The sequence below is a fragment of the Aquila chrysaetos genome, chromosome 17 (genome assembly GCF_900496995.4).
Source record: "Aquila chrysaetos chrysaetos chromosome 17, bAquChr1.4, whole genome shotgun sequence".
NCBI classification, from domain to species: Eukaryota; Metazoa; Chordata; class Aves; order Accipitriformes; family Accipitridae; genus Aquila; species Aquila chrysaetos.
Genome location: NC_044020.1, coordinates 7,350,399 through 7,372,999, shown reverse-complemented (window position 1 = coordinate 7,372,999; position 22,601 = coordinate 7,350,399). Strand labels below are relative to the sequence as shown.

The window sequence follows — 22,601 nt, the reverse complement described above, 5'->3', positions numbered from 1 at the left end:
TTACAGAGAACTGAGGTATGCCCCAGTTAAGCAAGCTGCTTATGATGATGTGTATGAACTTCTCTGGACATCTGGGAATTGAATGTATTTCTGTTAAATACCTTCATAGAGTGATTATTATATAGTGAGGGTGACCTTAGATGGTGGCAATCTGAATGGGAACAGCAACTTTGATAACATTTCCAGGCTATCAAATAGTTAAGAGTGAATTTTGAAGTTCTATTTTCAGCCCCTTCATGGTTGGGACTTGGATGCTTTTCTTTGAATGTTAATGAATTATGACACTTGGATTTACATCATTCATTCTGAATTGTTCAAATATTTATCTACCTCTATGAAGTATTAAAATTTGTAAGACTGCAATATTTAAAATTCTAAAGGAGACCAAATAATTTTTTTTAGTATCAATGTATTTCTAATACTTTCATTTGGAGGCTTGTGACAATTTGAACATGGAAGACTGGTATTATATAAGCACTAATCAGAAAGTCTGCCTCTGTCATTGCAATAATTCTAAAATTGTCTCAGAAATGTTAATCAAGGTTATTTGGAATCCCCTGTGCTAGCATTTCCCATAATACATGGTGTGCATCTTTGGGTACAAGAGGTACCTGCTGGATTTTGACACTGAAACTTGCTAATTGTAACCAGTAGGGAAGCAGATTTGGAAAAAATAATTTGGGAAAATTTGTGCTATTGCTGGGATAGTTATGGATTTCAGGGATTTCCTGGGCTAACAGTCATGTTTGTGAAATTCTGCAGACTTCCAATAAGACAGATCAAATACACTGAGAATAATTTAAAATTAATCCACCAAGTTCAATGGTGAAATGCTCTATTCACATCAGAAAACACAAAAAATGCAATTCTGAGAGAGAACCCAAGATCAGAGTCCAAGGTTTATAATGATGAAGGGGCATTTTCCTCATCCCAAGCCTCATAGGCCAGTGCTGGAGACACCGTACCAGTGTGATACACCATAATCTGCTGGGGCAAAACATGTGCTCTTTGTAAGCTGCTGAGGTAGATTTCATATGCTTAATGAACAGATCAAATCAGGGCCGAAGAAACTTCTGTTTGATGTACTGCATCGGGCATTTACAGTTAGGCAGATTTCAGTACGATGGAGCATGTAAACCCAGCATGGGTCTTCCATACCTAGGCATAGATCAGGTGAGGAGCTGCTCCCAGTTTCACCTGTGGAAGTAAGAACAAAAATCTGGGCTGCAATGTCTCTCTTCTCTCCTGGCTGCAGGGTCCTCTTTCAAGTTTCCTCTTAAAAACAAAGTGAAAAAAGCTCTGTCCCTCTTGAAGTCAGTGGCAAAATTCCCATCACCCGCCTTTCTTAGCAACCCTCATCTTAATTTTTTCTTACTGATCCAGCCGAACAGTCAATAGAAAGAAGCTCCTCTCCTTCCTCCTCCTGCTGTTTTGCCTGCTGCCCTGACCTAGGGACTAGCTCTTGACTTTGATGCCGAGTGCCTCAGCGCGCTGGAATTTACTGTCAGAAAGGAAACACTCTGACTGCTATAGGACACCATGGGGCATGTGTTGCTTACAGAGTAATGTCATCCTTTGGGTCATTGTAAGGCAGAAGGTAAAGCTGACAAGTGGTGTTTATCTGTCAACGACATCTTGTACATGCCTTGAAGTGTCTCCAAGCCGACTGTCTTGGAAAAAAAAACCCCCGCAATCTAGGCTTTAAAGTTTAATCTTCCCTCATCTTGCTACATAGAGTAAGACCCCATTTGAGGATGCTACATTTATATAGAAAGTATTTCTCATCACTTCTCAACCAAGGTCATGTCTCATTTACATGGCAGAAAAGTAGAGTGCATGGCAGAGTAGGAAAGTCTTTTTTACTGGTGGGTCTACAGTACAAGGCTGTGATTAAACTCAGCTGGCCAGGTAAATCCAGGTGTCTTTCATCAACACCATTAAGTTCAGCAAAGATGTCAGGTAAAAAGGACTGCCTTCACAAATTAGATGGGGACTTCAGGAGTAACAGATATCCTGAGATGCAGTATTCTTCCATGCTGAGGTACTTCTCTCTCTTGCAAAAGTAGAAGTTGTGCATTTTTTGATTGTACATTTTTAGTCTTCCACTTGCCAGCATTGCAGAAATTGAAATAATTGATTTGTTATTTTTATTGGTAGAAAAGAAAAAATGCTCTGCAGATTATCAGTAATATCAAAAGAAATAAATTCACCAAAACCTATAATGTCCTATTTTAGATACCATACATGGCAAAGGCAGAATCTGAGCACAAAATGACGTCACTGTGATGTGATTCTGGTGGGAGGGGCATGGGACTTGAATGGGGCTTGGGGACTGTCAAACCTCATTCCAGCGTCCTCCTGGAGAAGCGTGTTTATGTGTTCATCCTGATGGGAGGGAAGGCTCCGTCTGCTGCTGCTTCTTATCGTTCGTCCTTGGGCTCAGTAAACTGTTTTCTAGAGGCTCCAAAGCTCCAAATATTAAAAATGGTTAAAATGGGTTTCTGTTACGTAAGACTTCAAAACTTTGGATTCTTTGTTAGTAGCAAGCCAAGATGCTGTTTATTTTTTTAATGAAAATGCGTAGACACACCAGCATTTTGGGGGTTATTTCCAGATTATGTTCTGTGTGGACTGGGAATCCTTTCCCATTCTCATCTAAACTGACCGTTTCTGCTCAGCATTCTTATTTCAATCAATCATCTTTTGTCAATATCAATAAAACCTTTCGGTGGAAAATTTTTAAATAGTTTGGTTAAAGATTTCTCTCTGAGGTCTTCTGGGAATGTCCTGATCCTTTGGCTTAGTGACAAGACGAAGATTTTTCTCTGGCAACAAACAGACAGTGACTTACTAGAATAGAGACTGAAGTAAGTCAGAGAGTCCAGTCCTAGGAATAGCAGCAAATATGAAGTTATGGATTCAGATCTAGCAGCTGCAAGAGCAAATAAGGGGTTTGGATGTTTGACCAAGGGAATTTATTAAAAACAGACGAGAGAGAATGATTTAATTATCTGACGCCTTGGTTAGCTGCTGTTTGGAAACTGCTCAAGGAGCTGAACAGAGTTAAAATAGGATACTCATCTTTTGGAAAGAGACCACAGAAGATTAATTGGGACAGGCATGGAAGGGAAAGGTTCAGAGAGTTTAGCATGTTTGGCCCCTGAGGTGGCTGAGAAGAGGGCTTACGGTGGTACACAAAAGCCATGCTGCGATGAGGATAAATTTTGGTCAGAAGACATTCACCTTACAGAAGGGCGAAATACAAGGTCACATGCCTACTTATGGAAGGAGAATATCAAGTTATGAGACGGGACGTTTCCATCCATAGACATGAGGCCGCCTGTGCAAACAGGGATGCTTTTAGCAATAGGGTAAGTTAATGAAAGGATGGCTGGGGATGGCACAGCCTCTAGTTCTATCTGCCGAGGTACAGGAGGTGGGCTAGAAACAAGGTGGAGCTCAGCTCTTTCCACCTCACGTTTTCTCTGAAGGGTCTGGCTCAGTCATTTGGCAAGTAAGCTGGCAGCTGAGTCAGAAGATGGTTTGTGGCCCTCTCACTTGCTCAGGAGTTGTGTGTTCAGCACAGAGGAGCTAAATGCTTCCCTTTCTGGCTCAGCTCCTTCACAGGATGAGTTGCAATCTAGTCAGCCGAGTCGTCGCTGTATACAGGGAAGCAGAACAGGACTACAGGAAGAAAATGGTTAAAAAGCTGAACTTCATAGAATGAATAGATAAATGGATTTATTAACAGAGAGTGTACAGGTTGGGTGGATAGATAATTGTAAGTATATTTAGACATTTCTGTGATCCAAGAAGCATAAGCTTACAGATGACCAAGATGGAAAAAAAACCCAAAAGGTCAGGCATTTCCTTGTCTTCAGTTTTTTCCTTCTTTTTTAACCAGCTTTAAAGCAATTTGGGCAATTGTTGGCCAAAATCAACGTCTCTCCTGTGTGCAGTGATGAGGCAAGTTTGGTGACTACCGTGCACTCTGCAAATGTGGAAAAGAAGTATAAGAAAGCAAGTTCTGAATAGTATCTATCCAATAGTACCAAAGTATTAATAATTGTTACGGCACAAGCGAGATGGGGTCAACATTGTGACAACATTTGTGCAGGAAGAGAAATAAACTAAAATGCCAAGGTTATCTTAGATTGGAGTATGAAGTATCTGCAGGTGCTTGAGGCATGGACTCAGCTGGGAACTGGACTGAAACAAATAAAATACAGCTTACTTCCTTAGGAAATAAACTGCTTTCCTTGTCACTGCTACTGCTAAGGTACACTAGACATCACAGCCTAAATCTACCTGAGTGGCACCTTTTATAATACCATTAAAAATTACATTACAGAAAAGCTGCAACACTGGAATTTTTTATGGGAGTAAACCAGAACATACCATGAAATGCAATGAATTATACAACTATAATGTAAGGGTAAGAAAGAGTGAAAGGATGAGCAAATTTTCAGGTGATTGCTACTCCATAGTTCCATTTTATTTTCTGCAGTTGAAGAGTCTTTTGCTTGCACTCTCAGCTTGCCTTTACAAAACAGAGACCTCAGGAAACACACATTTCTCTGCACGCTACAAAGGCAACTATAGGGTTTCGTGATTTTATTCTACACATAACCTGTCTTCCCTTATTGCCTAGCAGAGTTTATAGACCCAATTTAGTTTTCTAGCCATGTCTATACCAGTAAATAAAGCAGAGCTAGGGCATGGGTTCAAGTGTTGTCCTGTGATTATCCCCACTGGGGGATGGTCAGCACATTCCCTGGTACCATTTTGGCTCAGGCCAACTAACACTCTCCCACCTATACCTAAGCATAGCTTAGGCACATGCCAGCAACCATTCCCTAAGGACATTTTGGCTGCAGTCTCCCTGTTTAGGGGTAGAGAGAGAGTTTTGCTGTGTGGATGAGAACCACGCGCTTTCACTTGGCCTCTGGGTCAGTGAGTGGTCTCAGTACAGATTTATTTAGTAGTATAAAGGTAATCCATGAGTTAGAGTCTGTCTTACTGAATATCCTTCTTCCTCTTCCTGTAAAGGAAGCCCTTTAAGGCTGTAAGGATAAGCACTGGCCTCCAATCCTTTCTCACCATGAGACTACAGTGGAGGTCCTTTCTAACCCATGCAGTGCTAGACTGCAACCATATTTAATCCTGTTTGTATTAACAGGAATCTCCAGACATGTAGTTCTGAGCACCTCTTGGCACACAATGGGTGAAATGCAAAGCAAACTGTCTTTACACCTTACAAGGGGCCACTCAGGAAACACCATGCTGGAGAGAATCAGCAGTCGCTCTTCATCCCCCTCTGGTTCCAGCCATCACAGCATTTGGTGCGTGGATGTGAGTAGAAGAAAGGGGAACAAGAAAAAATGATCTCTGCAATGTTATTTTCCGTTCATGAACCAATTCCCCACTGCCACCACAATCATACATGGACGGACAAAATCCCCAGTTACCTATTCAGGGTAGCATTCTGTTTGCTTTCCAGGGAAAGGAATTATTTCAGTGATATAAAGAGGGTTACCTAGATAGTGATATGAAACAAAGGAGGAAAATGGCTTTAATATTGCTTGGTTAGGTTCTTGTAGGCAGGGGTCTTGCCTTTCTCTGTATTTTATAGGCATATGAATCAGTCAAATAATAAAACACCATAATGAGTAGAGCAGAAAAAGCCACATGATAGACTTGTCTTAAAAAAAGGAATGAAATGCCCATCCCTTATAAGCTGTCTATAAAGTGGCTAAATACCCAGAAAACAACAGATTGTAGAGGAAACAATCATGCATTGGCTACAGGATAAACAGGCACATGACCACTGTTCCATCTCTAACTCCTATTCAAAGACATGAAATATGATTTCCGTTACATTTGGGTGTATTTAGACACTGAGCAGCCTGTCTAGTAGCCTAGTTCTTATTGATATGTGATCATGATATGAAGATGTGTTTTAATAGCATGAAACCCTTGAGGACCACTTCATCTATTGCACTAATCACTACAGTTTTGTCTCAAAATCCTAAAAGGGCATAAGAAAATAAATCCTAGTACCCCCTGATTAACTTGACCCGCATTTCTATTACCTATATATCCATAGTTTAAGTAGGAGTCTAAGAGAAGGGGAGCCCAGTGGCTTAGTTTAGTGACTCGATGTGTATGCTGCAGATAGGATTTCCATTCCTTCTGTCTGGTTTCCTGGCTTGGCAAAGGCGAGGAGTGTTGCATCTCCTGGATGAGTGGAAAAGAGAATATCTCATCTCTCAGCAGTGACCTCTCCAGTTAATGAGGTAGCAGTGCTGAAAGGAACACTATAGTCTCTACTGAAGCCAAAATGAGGATGGCAACAGGAAAAGGACGCAAGAAAGTGCAGCAAATGTAAACAGAAGGGAGATACAGAGGGTCTTCACTGCTCCAAACAGGAACACAACAATCCTTTTTTCTTCATTAATACTGCAAAGTACTCTACTTCTCACTCCATCTTTCTCTTAAAGGAAAGAAAAGAAGTTTCATTGCAGGCATATTGGCTATGCTTATTTGTCCCTTTCATGTTGTGGAAAAAGGAGTAAATGTATACAGGTAGTTCCTGTAAGTTCTGCAGGCAGGAGGACCTCTTTACTAGCATGGCAGTCACTTTTTCAACCTCTATCTGTGTGTGTATGCGTGTCTGCATGTTACAGAGAGAGATGCAGAGAGCGAGCGGTGCTGCTGAATTTAGAAAGTTATAGATGTTCTCATCAGCCCCATGCAATGCAGCAGAGATTCCTTCCAAAAGCCAAGGGAGCAGAGGCTGCAGACAACAGATGTGAGAGGGGTTCCCATAACTGTCAATTTTCAAAGTGTTTGCACTGAAAAGAGAGGAGGTGCTATTCTGATTGATATTTCAGTCGCAGTATATAAAGCAGAGGAATTCTTCTTACCCTCTGCTTGTCATACTGATCTGCATACTCTCTCAGCTGGACTTGGGGCTACTACTTACTGCATCTGAAAGACTGAAACTCACTGGGAATAAAGAATTCTTGTAACAATGCCGGAACCCACCAAGAAAGATGGTAAGCATAACAAATATTACCTGAACGTTTCTTAATTGCAGGAATTATGAGTACGCACACACACAAAACACTTTTTAGACCATCTTGCATATTTCAGCAACAAATAATATCTAAGAGTGATAGCTGTTTAACATCATTATATCATTACAGATCACTGATCCTTTTAAAGTAAGAAATTACTTTCAGGTAGGGCTATAGCACAAAACTGTTTTGGCCTCCAAATATTTTAGACAATAAACAATGACTTTGTAGAGATATTGAGAAACTACTTGATTAGGCAAATGCTGTATTCACTTTTTAAAGACTGCAGGGTCTTTTTAGTGCAATTAGTGGTTTCTCTATAGCTAACATATCTAGACATGGGAAAACAGGGAATAAGCATTTCTTATGGTTTAAAAAGTCAGCATGTTGATATGCTTTTCATAACATTTTATAAGTTATTAAATAGAAAGGGTGTGTTCATGAAACAATTTTAAGGTTCTGATGAAAATATATTCTATACGTCTAAGGCATGCGTGAAGACTGTAGTAAGTTTTTCTGTACAGGTGAAACTGGAATGATACATTTTGCCACACTACAGAAATTGCTAATTTTTGTTTCAGAAGGATAGTTAAAGGCAGTAATACTTGCCCCTTTTGTGGTACTATTAAGTTCATAGCAAAGAAGCTGAGTATGTAGTCTGATAGCAAGATACAGAATTGTCCATTGGAGGCTGCCCAAACAGGAGTAAAATGTTCAGGGTCTATTAATTCATAACATTTTAAAAACTAGTAGTTATTTTTTACTATTCTGAAAATTTAAGTTAAATAAACTTCTTATATTTGTATTACTTCTATAGACTTTCTTTTATTTTTCTTTCAAATTTAGACATTTTGGTAAGAATTTTTGATGATTATTGTTTAGCAGTGACAATATACATAGCTTCTGCAAAGCCAATAATGTGCAAACTGTATGTGCTTTGCAAGTGTTGGCAAACAAGAGGTATACAGGCAGGTTCTCTAATACATTCCCAAATGCAAAACTGAGTTTAAGATTAAAGATAATCTTGTGGAAAGTACAGAAGTCATGAAACAGCATTTATTTCCCATCAATTCTGAAAGATCCAGTAGGTCCATGCATGTAATTTGAATGAGTACATTTGATTTAACACTGACCTATCGATAGCATTTGCTTTATTTTAAAAGTATTTTTGAAATATTTTCTGTTTTTTTGGAAGGCAAGAGCAGAGCAACTGTATCAGGAGCATTAGGCAGTTTCAGCACCTTGTTGGGTTGGGGGCATATGAAAACTAAACTTTTTGCATGACTGAGTCTTAAGCAAGTAGTGTTGACAGACCAATGTGATCGTTTTACTTACTGGCCCTCCTTAGTGCTCGAGGACAATGATGGATGAAGTATCCTTCTGAAAATAGCTACACCAAGTGCATGTATTAATACGAGAGTCTAATCCTCTATACCAAACCTAGAGCCAAGCCCTTTCTAGAGTGTCTTATTTGTAATTCAAATGATTTACACATGTATTAAGTGTCCTTTTTATTTGATCTCTTATTTGACTGGATATTACACAGTTTAATCAGAATGCATTCTGTGGCTGCCAACTACAAAAAAACCCCCAAAATATTTCTGCACTTTCAAAAGATAATGTGCTTTAGAGAAAATTTGTTAAGAGGGTCAAGTTTCTAAAGGTTGTTATTCTGTTTAAGACTAGATTGTTTCAAAGATGTTCTTACAATGCAGTGAGTACAAACACAGCTCCATGGTTGTGTTACGAAATAAGTCTAGTAACCCTGAACAACATCATATTGACAGTGGAATAAATGTGATTTTTTTGATGAGTCAATATTCAGGAACATAAGAAATATTGAAGCCTTCTTTCCTGATAGAGCTAGAGTTCACAAGTAGTGATGAGCTCTGGAAAAGCGATACATACAGGTTGTACGCTGGTTGTTCCCCATTGCACCCAGCTTATTTGCAGCCAGTAGATCAGGGTGATAACACGTGTATCTCATTGCACTTAAGAGATAAGCTTCTTCCTAAAGAATTTTTGTTGATCAAGAACTCACCTGAGCTGGTGGCAGTACTTGTGTAGTAAGAAGTACTTACTATATTAGTGGCAGGAGTATTCAGTACCAATAACAGTACGATACCACTGCTACTACTCGTACTAGCTCTACCAGTAAGAACTCAGAACCTCAAGTGTCCATCAAATGCCTGTTCTCAAGGTAATTTCCAAGGCATGAAGGATTGAAGGTAATTAATTAATGAAGGTGAGCCTTGGACTGACTACATTCTGGAAGATACCACTGGAAGGACTCTTGGAGAAACCTTTGAGGAACTTGTTGGCAGACTACAATAGAAAGCAGAGAAAAAGAGGCTTAAGGTTTCTGCATCACATGGGCACATAAGCAGTATTTTTCTGACATTTCCAAAAGAAGCAATCTATATGAATGATCCCATACTCCTCATTCTCATAGGTCCTGCCAGTTAAAAACAGCACACACAAGAGCAAGCAGCTGAGAAATCAGAAACTGGCTAACACTTGAATGTTAAGAAAATCTCAGCTTTGAATTTTTTTGCAGTGTCTGAAGTACATAGCTACATTTTTCAGAGGCAGTGCTGTAGCAAGCTCCCAGGCTTTTTTTCAGGCCAAATGATCTTTGAGCTATTTTAAGATTATTAGATTACTGAAGTGAGAAATTTCCAGACTTGGTGAGAGCGTAGCCTCACAATGTGCTCTTAACAAATAGGATCACCAAATTAAACACACCACTCAGCTTAGAGAAGGTTGCTGGAGCACTTCAGCCTGATGGAATTTGTCACTGTAGAAACAGGCTTCCATGACTAATGATTTAAGGCCTTTATTGTACTCCTAAAAAGTCAAAGTCCTATATATTACATCAGCTGTGGCTTCTTTGGAGGATATGGTAATGCTGTTGTAAGATAGTTTTGTCTTAGCCTGTTCAAAATTTCATATTTGCAAAGTGAAGTTCACATCAGTGGGTTAACTGATCCCAGTGGATGACTAGGATAGGACTGTCATGCCAAAGACCTTCACCAGTGCATTTAAATTTAATGGCTTTTGGTTTTCCTGGTGACTAATAAAATAACCTTAACTCACATAATTACTTCCTGTAATTTATTGTAATCACTCAGTCAGCCTTTCCTCTCCCCCCTTTCCTTTAACCAATATTCATAATAAGAGCTGCCCATTAATTAGGTGCCCTCTTAAACTGTCACAGGCCACGGCATTTGGATATGCTTTTGTAAAAGTGCCAAGTCTCTCAAGAGCAACGGTTTCAAACTATTTGTGGGCATCATCCCACAGGGACAGGTGCAAGTCAGTCCCCAGTAGGCAGCTCTGTAAATTTGCCTTATTTATTCTCCCCAGTCTAGGAAATAACTCATGGCCCTGAGTTAAGTGACCGTTCCAAATTTTAAGCCAAAGCATTTATCAACTGTCTGCCAACTTCATTTTCTAAGGGTTTGCAAGCTCTGCTTGTATACTGCCTGGAGCATCCACATATTGGCAAGGAAACAAAATTAAAAATCTGCATGTCTACTTTAAACAGTGTTTTAGCAAAATCTTTTTTGATCTGTAAAAAGCACAGATGTAAAAGTTGTGAAGAAAACTATGTGCATATATTGTCTGTTAGAAGGACAATCTCTAAAACATGAAGCAATTTGTGAAAGGAGGTAAACAGACGTATCAGTAGAGACTGCTTTGGAGATGTGGTAACACTGTTCTCTCTGAAGAAGCCCAGTTGAAACAGCCTTTACTTCTATTGGCTTTTCAACGTGACTGGTTTTGTTTCATTGCATGGTTCTTCTATAATTATATTTGCATTATATTTATGATATTTAAAACAATACCACAGTCTGGTGTGTCAAGGTAATAGGCACTGTCAAACAAGCCAGCTAGTCATATAAATCATGTAAGTAGACATGTAGAGCAGAATTCCAGTGGGAAATCAATCTCAGTATCAAGGCTGGATAAGAGTTAATTAAAGTAAGATTTCTTTTAATATCGTATTTTCAAAGCTAGACAATTTTTCAGAGGTGAAAAAGAAGTTAAATGGAATTTCTGCTTTGGTATATGGATTTGGCTCATGTCAAAATTAACACTGCTGATGGGAAGTTTTCCTGAAAATTCAAGAATCCAGCACGTGAACATTGTATAGCATTGTTTAGTGCTTTCCATGCAGAAGACTGGAACTGTATAATCATTTTATTATGGCACCAAACTGGGTAGTGCAGCTGCTGCTGTCCTTGCTGCATAGATAAATGCTTCAGTGAGGCAAAAGAAAAGCATACAGACATCCATCTTCTGCCATCATCATTGCCCCTCCGCAGGACTGACTGTAAAATGCATTCCTATTATTTCTAACTACCTTCAGTCTTGGAGCCAAATTACACTCAAAGTCAGGCCCATATATATCATTTACAAGCACTGTATTAAATTCACAGGTAAATGAGATTTGGTGGATGAGGGAAGGAGGAAACCCTAACCCCTTATCTTAGTTTCCCTCCCAATTCTTTAGAAAGTTTCTCTTCATCACCTCTAGCTAATAAATTTAAAGCCCTCACAAACAGAAAGCAAACTTACGCCTAACTGTTGTAATTAGATCTGTTAGGGTGGGCCACGCTCCTGTCCTGAGCCCTATAGACCAGTGTCCTCCTGCACAGATCTTGTTGCACACTGGGAATTGCGTTGTTCTTAGACTGTCTTTGCCCTCCCATTGCTAATTTCTAAGTGTTGCTCCCAGACTTCCTTCTGAGATAGCAGAGCATCTCAGATTTATTCTTTGACCTTCCGCCCCCACTGCTCCTAAGTTTAAGACTACTTTTCCAATCAGACTAATCTGATTGAAAAATCCCTATGCTGGCAAAGAAAAATCCCCAAACTTGATTTATTTTGGAGTTTTTATGTTTTGTTTTATTATGGTGTAAATTGAAGGAACTACATTGATTTTTTTTTTTCTTATACAATGCATTGATTTTATTTTAAGACTAGTGTAGGAGGATAATGCAAGATTGATCTGGCTTACTGTTGTTCTTATGTGAGTTGAAAAGCTTGTCCACCCTTTGCAAAAAGCAGTGCATCTATGCATGGGAAAAATATTTAATATTACCACACTAAAATAAAAAACTCATTGAGTTTAGGAGGAAAGCAGGGAACAGTCTTTCAGCAGACCAGAGGGTGCTTTGTACTTGGCAAAACTGAAATTAGCAAATGCTGCCTTTGTGCCTCCCTGTACTGCACCTGTTGGGAAGATAAATAAAGGACTGCCCAGTTCTTTCCCCTCATACCTCCTAAATATATCACTTTAAGAGAGCTTTAAAAAAAACCAACCATGCTACAGTACCCTTCTGTTCCATGCAAAACTGGATGAGTTTCTTGGATATTAGTTTCAGGGATCTACCGAACAAGATGGGAAGTTCTGTGGTCGCATAGCAAAAAAATAGCAGAGAGATCTGGGGAGACTTCAATTATCAAAACATTAGTAGCTGCCACACACATTAATGGTCCTTGGAAAATATGTGGTACAACATATTTCGTGTTTCATGAGGGGACATCCAGAGGGCTCCTTGAAGTGGAAGAGCAAATCAAGTTTGAAAATAAATTACCTGGGGCAATTTCCCTTGGGATAGGGCCAAATACTACACTCGCCACTTGGGCAAAATGCAGAGATTCCATTAAGTTAGAGGTCCTAATTTAATAATTGTTCTAGAGTGAGGGAAAAAAGGTTGTTCTCATCCAGACACTACTAATGTGGATTTGCACTGAATGTAAAAGTCTGTAAAATAAAGGAGAAGGCAAATGGATAGAATCATTAACTTCAGTCGTAATTAGAATTTTCTCAGTCCCACTGCAAACAGCTTTGTCTCTTGAGTCTGAAGAACTGTGTGGCTGAGAAACAGCCCCTTCTCTTCCCATCCAGCCCTCTCTCTCTATTCTCAGTCACAACTGAAGTGCTACTTCTGAAGACTCCAAAAAAAGGTTTCTCTTTTTCACTGCTGTTAGGGAACCAGTATTTGAAGCCATTTTTCCATCATTCACTAGGGGAGTTTGACGCACTTTGTGACCACTGGGAGATTTTATTCTTTTGCTTTGAAGAGTAGTTGGTGTTTTAAGAGGTAGGGAAGAGAGGACTGATCTGACATGAGTGTCTATGTCAGTTCATTGCAAATTTTGATAAGTTTGCAACCGTACAAAGAGCCCAATGGTCTTTACGCTGCCACAGAAGACCTTTGGGTTAGGAACCAGATACCCAGATGGAAGTGTGTGCAAGTGAACAAGGTGTCCCCACTCCCACTGGACAGCAGGTCATTACAGTCAGTGGAGCCCAGACTGCTGCTCAGCTGACCAGCCAGCAGTTGCCTAAACATAGGTGCCTACTGCCATATGAGACGCTCTAGGATACACAAACTACCCATTTTGGGCTGGCAGATATGACTTAGGACCTATGGGAGACCTGCAACACCCTGGAGTAGCAGCTAGAAAGCAGAAGGGTATGCTACAGCATCTGAATGTCATTGATCACCTCTGTTCAAGAAAATGAACTGAGCCATAAGCAGCTCTTTTATGGAGAACAAAAATCTAATTCCATTGATTGTAATGGTAGCTTGGACTCCTAGCTCACACCGTAGGTGCATTCGTGTGTCTCCCTTTTTTTCTGAGTTCCTTAACAATAAGGCTGCAGAGTTATTCTCTATAATTTGTTCAATTGGTGTTTAAGAATTTTCTGCAATGTCTAGTTTTATAAGAAGACAAGGAGAGAGTTCCACTCCAGCATTATTTGCATGTGATACTCAGATGCTCTCCCTCAATAAATGAGGAAGTACATTGGGCCCAGATTCCCTTGAGCAGAGTGCACCCTTTTGTAATCTGCTGGGTGCAGTGATAGAAATAACAATTAAAAACAAACAAACAAACAAACAAAAACAGCAACAAAAAAGAAAAGATGCTACTGCCATTTTTTTGTTGAGAGATCCAGCTGGTTTTACTTGCTTTATTTTTATAGGAAGGAGTCAATGTATTTTATTTCATGGCTAAGCTCAGTGTTTAAATCAATTCAAAATTAAATTTCTTTTTTGCATCAATGACAGGAAAAGAGTTGCATTCCTGTTCAAAGCAATATTAATTCCTCTTCCTCCTTTCTACTCTAGCTTGCTCTCACTTAAATGACTGGTTACATCAAGGACATTTGTAGCTATGAGTAACAAGCACTTTTAATGTTAAATCATAAAGGGTTTCTGAATATTCTACAATGTGTTCAACAAAACACATGTAGATTTAGGAATCTCCATGAATTCTTATTTCTGGAATTTACTCGCCCTAATTTGTCAGGTGTGATTTTAGCTCCTAGAGCTCACTGAACTAGCAGGTGGTTCAGCCAAGATGAAGATGCTTGCAGAAGAGAGTGAATTAGAGTCAAAATCCAATTCTGTGTCCAACAGGATTTTATGTCCTCAGAAGCTGTTCTGGCAAGCATGTTTTGGTAAAAGTTTCAGTTCACTGCTTCCTGAGATGCTGTAGGGACAGAAAGATAGGTGCTGTGGATTCAAGAAGTATGAAGATAGATTTCTGCTAGGAGACCTCTCAGAATCCTAAAAAATGCAGCATTCACAAAACAGAGTGGTTTCTCTCTGGCTTCCCACCCCCGTTACCTGTGTCTGTATTGCTAATGGCATCTCCACAGAGCAGTCAGTGGGACCTAGGCTAAGTGATGCAGGATGTCTTACATCCACACGGCTTAGAACTGCCTCTTCTGAAGAAGAACAATCACACCCACAATCCTCTACTGCTTGGCTAAGTGTCTTTATGTGTATTTTCAGTTCAAAGTGCCAAAATAACCTGTGGCCTCTGCTGCAGTTAGCCATGGTGGTGTTAGATGTCATAATACTGAGATGTTGCATGCCCTGCTCTCTGGTAGTGCTAGATGGGGGTTAATTTAGGACATTAGACCTCCTGGAGTAGTGTCGGAGGGTTGTTGAACAGAAAATCAAATATAGCGCAGTCTCAGAAAAGTTCTAAAGTTCCCCCCAAAATTCACCACCCTAAAAATTGCTCCATGCTCTGCCTTGGAGTAAAGTTGTTTTTTCAGGAAAGACCCTCATGGATACGATAACTTCCAAGTCGGTCAGTGCATGTGACTTCCATGCAGTGCGGAGAGTTGCGGTACCAGGACATGGGAGCATGGCTGGGTGACTCATTCCACAGTTTAGAGCCCCTCCATGTCCCATCTGCGTGTTCCCAAAAGTGTACAGACACCGCAGCAAGAAAGGAGCCCTGCTGTATCTTGCCGCAATGGAACACGTTCAAGAGAGTTATTGCTCTCCCTTCCCTGGAGATTAGGAAATATTTCTTACATAATTCGCTATCCCCTGGCCCCATTACTAATTGAAAATAGCATGTGATCTACTTCTTAGGGCAGTTGTCCTTATATGTGATGGCTCCAGCAAGTTATTTTGATCAGGTGATTATTACAAAAAGCTCCGTTCTAATTTAATTCTCCATAGGATCAAATGGTGGTTTTAGTGAGCGTCCGAAAGCGTCGTTCAGTAGTACCATGATGCTTTCTGAGAGGGATCTGTATTAAAATACACACTCATCACAACTTTGCAGGCTCAGAATAACTTCCTGATTTTGATCATAAATGCCAAGAGTAGGTTACAGTCATACGCAGACAGAGATGAAGATTCCCTTTTCATACAGGTTTCTGTTTATAAATCTTAGCTCTGTGTGCATAGACATAAATTGCAGAGACATTTGCTCCACTTCTTGTTATTGAACTGACTGGATGGAACACATTAGGTAGGGGCTGAGCAAAAGCAACTCACAAACCAGCTCAAACAGTTACTTTTTTCTTGAACGGGAGCCGTGCTTTGCTCAGCCAGCACGCAAACCCAGTCTGAAAGTCTATTCCATATTTTGTCTTCTCTCAAAACCCTGAAGTTGTGATGAAATTAAACTGAATATAGATGCAGCTAAAACTGAAAGAGACCCCAAATGAAAAGCTTACTGGTTCAGTTGATGAGATAGGTCTTACTCCTTGACACTCACCTACTCCAGTGTGCTAGCGGACTAGAAAGAGCAGTAAGATATAGTTGTTGAACAGTTGTTAAATTCCAAAGTTTGGGTATTTTTGTGTTCATTTTCATAACTTTCTGACACAAGATCTTTTCTGTGTAAAGAGAAATGCACAAGTTACGGCCCCTAGCACCAGTTCCAACTGTTCTAGAAGGAAGAAAAACTTCCTCTTATCAGTCTGAGCTGATTGTGCTAGTGTGGGAGGGTCTTTCACTAGTTTCTGACCTGAAATTAAACATTTCAAACCATTTGCACACCTGAATGTACACAACATTGCATTTCTGTCCTTTTTCAACAGCTTCATTAGTTTCCAGTACCCCTAAAGCACTGTTCCTAGCAAAAATTACAGAAAACACTTATCCCTGGTGATGTGGAGAATATCCGTGGCTAGAGATATCTAGGAACAGTCACACGAGAAATGCCATGCAGATGGAGTAATTCACTGACGAATACCTTCTGGGTCTCGTGCTGTGATATTCATGTAGATCGAGATACACATACACACACTGTAGCACATTCTGTATCTTCTGTTTTTATAAGAACATAGTATCTAGGCCAAAAACCTTATTTTAGACCCAAAGAGGAGCATAATACCGATGGAGGCTGTGGCTGCCACTCCTCCACAGATGCAGACTTCAGTGAAGGCACAGAGGGTCAGATGCCTGATGACATTTTTTCCATGGCATTCCCTCCAGCCTTACTAATCTTTCATCTAAGCTTTCCTTAGCCCTATTTTTAAAGGGGAAATCTGACCTCTGTCCTCTGCCCCTTTTTCTTTGCCCTTGTTTTGCATTTCCATGTTTTGCAGTGAAGGTTTCTCTCTTACCCAACAGCTTTTTAGCTGGAGAGAAAGTATATTCAGTGAGCTGTGACTGTTATTCATCTCAAATGCATTTTGCTGTCATGCTTTGTAAAAGCTTTCTTTTATACATGTCACTTACTGATTTACTGATGCAAATCCCCACAGTTTGCAAATACCCTGCTGTGGTGTTTTCCCTAAAGGCAAAGTTAAGTGATTTTTTTAAAGTGAAGGCTTATAATTCTCACAGTTATCTTTGGTGCTGCAGAATGAGATTGAGTGGTAGAAAATGTAACAGTATTAACACAGACGGATGTATGTAATTTTGTACACCTAACACCCACAAAGGGACGCGCGTGATTTTAACATACATAAATATTGCTGCACGATCCACCAAAGATTTGCCTAGTGCCATAGGTCTCTGGGACCTTAGACCTCCTAAATTTACTTACAGAAAAAGTCCTTTCTCTCCACATGTGCAAAATACTTCTAAATGTTTTTCAGTACAATGCTGAATTCCAGGCATCTGAGCAACAATAAATATTTATATGCAAACAAGCTTACAAAAAAAGAAAGCTCCCAAAGTCAGTACATAGAATTCCCATTAAGTAAGCAAGTTTCTGAGGTTCAGGGTAACTTCTGATTCTTTTGGTGTTTGATATCAGCAATACTGCAACTCTGGCACAAAGCTTTCCTGCATTGCCAGTTATGTTTGGGGTGTTTTTTAATTATTCTCCAGACTTAATTACAAATCACCTTTGGGTGGCATGTACAGGAACATCAACACTCACAAAAAATAGCAGCCTCTGAATTTTGTAGCCCATAAATATGATATACCCTTAGTAAACTAAGAAAGTGGATGCTACCACCCTCTTTTTTGTCTTGAGTGACTTATTTTCTAAAAGACTGATGATGGAAAATTAGCATTGGGTAAAAAAAATCAGGTTGACATAAGGAATGGATTATTAGTGATTAGCTACATGAAAAAATCTCTAATCACCTATGCGCCTGGCAGCCCTTTGTCAGGGTTCCTCATTACAATCCCATTCTGTAAGACATCGTCTCTCAAGAGGAGGCAGAGTACTGAAGTGCAGATGACAGGAGAGTGCTCTTATCTGAAGGAAGTCTGAGAAGACTCTTCCTTCTTGAAAAGATCACAGAGTATCAGATTATCTGTCACCCACTGTCAAATAGCCTTGAAGCAAATGCTTTTCTTATTTGGTATTTGGACACAGTCATGACAGTGTTTAGACACAGTTGTAGTACATATTAGTTTGACAAAGAGCTGATAACAAGCTGATAAATTCAGTCCTGGGGAAATCCCAACATGTGCCTATTTGGGTTTGCCCTGACCCTCAAAGAAAAGTTGATATTTCAAAAACTATGGAATGGGAATACCAGCAGGTTTTAATTTTAAGTTGTTGAAATGTTTGAGTCTGAAATTTGGTCAAAATGAAACCTATCAGCACGTCTCCAATGCTTCCTTTTAAGTTGCTGAAATAAATTGGATTGCACGAATTCACGTCACCACAGCTTTATGCTGGTGCCCTCACTTTCCCCTAAGAGTCAAGCTCTCTAAGTGGAAGGATTTCCCACTGTCTGCACATACTCACCTGCCTCTCAGGACTAACCTGAATGCCCTGAACAACAGGAGATGTAGTCCTCTGTGGAACTCACTCCAGTTATGGAGAGCATCAGGTCCATAATGCGATTTTCATAAAACAATACTGCAATTGATTTCCTTGATTCAGAGTGAAATTTTTCAGGATAGCTCAGCAAAACAACAGTGGTGTGATTTGGATTTAGCAAGAGTGAAGACATTTTTCTAAATTAAGAAAATGCTTCCTGAGCTGGTTTGGAAATTATCTGGACAATCTGAAAGGAAGTTCTTTACTGGTTAAGTATTCATCTCTTGAAATAACTGCCCTTTCAACTTTATTGCTGACTTTTATCCTATAATTAGAAGTGCAACTGTCATTGAAAATATATTGTTAAATTTGAGGAATAAATTATTGTCATTCCTGAGCAGCAGTTCTTTGTTTTATGAAGATTTTAATCCAATAACCTGGTCCACTTTATTACGTTTTGCAGCTTTCAGAAAGGAAGTTAGCATTACTGAGTGTACTGCTATCTCTGGCATCATATTGTGCTGTCTTTTGCTTTCATTTTTCCCTAGGGAATCTCTTGAACTAAATGAAAATATTTGCTTCCAGAGAAAAATTAACAAACTATTGCAAGGAAGGATAGGAAACAAAGAATAAAGTCTATCTGTTGCCATACTTTTTTACATGGGATCAAATTTTTCTGATGAGTGAATTAATTGATTTCAGTAAATATATAACAAAGATTAATTAAATTTGGGTTATTTAAAACAAGAATTTCACTTGCCTGGGCTAGGAGTCATTTTGAAAGCTTGATTCCTTATTAGGACCTGCTGCCAAAAAATCATCTCATTTTACAGGCAATTTAACACATTAAAAATATGTTGCAGCATTTAATGAAACTAAGAATGTACGAACTATGCTGTGCTCGTACATTTTGGGTTTATGCAGAAAAGACTGCGTTCTGAACACTGGAACTAACAAAACCTGGCTCTCTATGGCTCTGTGCCTTTTGTCCCTGCAAATACGAAAACACAGATCGCTGCATTTTGACCTATGAGCCAGATCACTGATTTTTAACCCAAAGACAAGAATCAGAGCAGCTCTGACTCCTCCCCGCTCTCTGGAGATCAGAGTCATACCCGCGGCTGGGACGGCGGCAGCGATGGGGCCAGCGGCAGGGTTGTGTTAGCCAGCAGTGCCCTTACGGGGGGGCATCAGCAAATGGGGGAGACCAGCGGGATTAGATGGGTAGTGTGGATCTGTTCCCAGACCTTAATGGGACCCTTTTAACATACACTAGAAAAAGGGCAGAGTGAACACTCGCTGATGAACTATAGGACAGCGGGAGCGATTCTGCGGCGCTTCCACCGCACCTAAAACCCTTTTTTAAGACAGCAGAAGACAGAACTCTGTGCTAACTGCTGAGACTCAGCAGAGCTAGGGCTTTCGGGTACGAAACTGTAGAGGTAAATCTATGAGGTTGTTGGTTTTACAACATCAAAATAGCAACACTGCTTCTATCCTTTAGACATAAGCCCCCATCTAGGTGGCAATATTCACACAGCCAGTGTTCTCCTTCCCCTCTTTAACTGGAGCCAGAACTGTGTAGTACATCATGTGAAGCAACATTAAAGAACGGCTCAGATGGCTGAGAACAGGTAGGTGAGGAATGTAGAATTTAAGGAATAGGGAATCATTTCAGACTTGCATTAAATTGGTATATAAACTGAGATGGTGCCATAATACAGGAAAGTTTGAGACTTTCTATCAGCAAGCTGCCATTTGCAGGAAGAAGCTGACTCTGGGTGGAATTTCCACACTTTTCACTATGCAAATATTATGGGGAAAATGCCTACTAAGAATTTTTTCACTGACATTTGGGATTGCATACACTACATTTTATGACAAGTTTTGCAATGATAATTCAAAATAAAATGTTTTTATTGCCAAACTTGGAAATAAAACTGAACACATCAAGATGTGGAATAAAAGATAAATCAATATAGCCACAAACAGACTCTCGAGAATTTTTCAATGGCTTTGCAGGTACAGCTGTGCTGACAAAGCCTTCTCATAAAGGTACAGTTATGATGGCAAACTGAATTACCTCATCAGCACAAGTCACTTTGGTAAACACCGTAACACATTTCAGCAAAATCCTTTTGGCATATAGATGGTGTAACCAGCAAAACTTTGCCTATAGGATTTTGCAGGACAGATAACATCACAAAATTTCAGTTTTGGAAGTTAAAAAAAAAGTTTGTGGTTTTTTTTTTTTTTTTTTAAATTATGGAAAAAGTTAGAAAACTGCAATTGTGAAAAGCTCAACGGAAAAACATTTAGTCAAAAAATGTCAACTGTGGCCCTCAAATTGCAGTCTACTGCTAGTCTGTGATGAGATACAAGCATGAATACTCTTTTTTCTCTTAGATGCACAAGTGCTCAGGAAATAACTTTTATGGATTAATTTCTTTGATATAAAGTAAGAGATGAAAGATACAATGGAATTATAAATGGAATTTAATTACTCCATGGTGGTGCCTTGTGGGCTGTGTAGGTTAAAAATGAGTTTGAGAATGCATGGGAACTTGATAACTAGCCTAAAGCCACCAACTTTAACTTTATTTCTCTATTTCAAATACTGTCAACACTTGGCAGCCTTCTAGTTTCCAATTACAGTACATAGGCAACTTCAAGACTGCTAAGCAAGTCTTGCACCATCTGATGAAGGTGCTGACTGCTGATGGCTGCCTCCTACCTACCAGAAATTAAATATGGGGCTTTTAATGCACGGATGACGTAGTCCTTTGCTGGACAGTCTACTTGCATACACTTAGAAGAATACAGATTTGTAAACGTACATTTTATTAAAGAAATTACTTTTGTTCAAGGTCACGGTTACAGTGTTCTTTAGAGATTAATTCCTATATGAAAGCAAAATTCTCGTAAGAAATGAGAAAGATGTGGAAGCTTACATATGATCAGATTTGATGTAATAGCATCATTTTAGAAAAATGGGAACTGCAAGGAAAATACACTAAACAAGCAACAGTTGCTTTATGCACTTCCATAATTATGGATGGCAACGAAGACAAAATCTAGAGTCACCAATTACACTGCAGCTCCTCAAGTGGATCTATAAACTATTTCTTTGGTGTCTAATCCATTCCACAGAATTCAGTATTACTAGGCTTTTGTTCCAACTGTTCATTCATTTTTTCAGTCCTTAAGTCAGGGAACATTCTGCATTTATCGTATGATGGTTTGATTGGATCCGCAGCCCATAAAATCCTTTCTAATTGGAAGTAATTAGATTATTCCTGAAACAGGAGTATTGTAGGTGAAATTATATGCTGGGACTAATTATTATCCTTGGTTTTGTTTTTTTCCTTCAAGCTGAAAGTCGTTAGGAATGGTTTTGAATTTTAATCATACGCAAACCTAAATTTTTAAGCAAACTCTTTGTTAAGTTTATTTCTCCTCCAGTCCCCACCTGAAGATGCACCACTGGATTATGATGCATATAAATATAAATATAAATATAAATAATTTCAGCTTCAGTGAACATGCTGATTTGTTCACTTTGTTGCAGTAAGAGACAGTATTTAACATAAGGTTGCTGTTTTCATGTTGAACCAGAAACAGTCACAGTGAGCCAAAACAGGCGGTTTCATCTGTTTACACCATCATTAAAAGTGGAAACAGAAAATAGAAATACATTAATAAATTTATTAGTCTGGCTCCATCACGCTGTTGGTCACAATAATAGTCATCTAAGCAGCCACCAGTGCACCACTGCTTATTCACTTCAGTCCTTTAGAATGACTTTCGCTCTTAGGACCTAGGACTGAAGTCTGTTTAGAATAGTTTCTGTAGTTTTATTTTAAAAGTAACATAGAAAATGTCCATGGATATTCATTAAAAAAAGGTAATGATTTCAGCTGGTATTATAGTTTCTTGCTTTCACTCAGATTGGGAAGAGTCTGTGGAAATTGCATGCAAATCAGATTATTTCTCAGTGGAGAGCTGAGACTCGTGAGGCAGCGGGCA

At 39.4% G+C, this 22,601-nt stretch overlaps 1 protein-coding gene across 11 annotated transcripts in view; it reads left to right on the top strand.

Moving 5' to 3' along the window:
- Positions 1-6,908: 6,908 nt before the first annotated feature.
- The window catches only part of MYBPC1 (myosin binding protein C1), an 81,379-nt gene continuing 65,686 nt past the window's right edge, over positions 6,909-22,601 (top strand). For 7 of the 11 annotated variants that reach the window (XM_030041309.2, XM_030041305.2, XM_030041308.2 and 4 more), the window contains exon 1: positions 6,921-7,058. In XM_030041309.2, coding sequence (XP_029897169.1) covers positions 7,034-7,058 — 25 coding nt within the window. In that variant the 5' untranslated portion in view covers positions 6,921-7,033. Of the gene's footprint in view, positions 7,059-22,601 lie in introns of all 11 variants that reach the window. The other 4 variants (XM_030041310.2, XM_030041313.1, XM_041118194.1 and 1 more) reach the window with 2 other exon arrangements.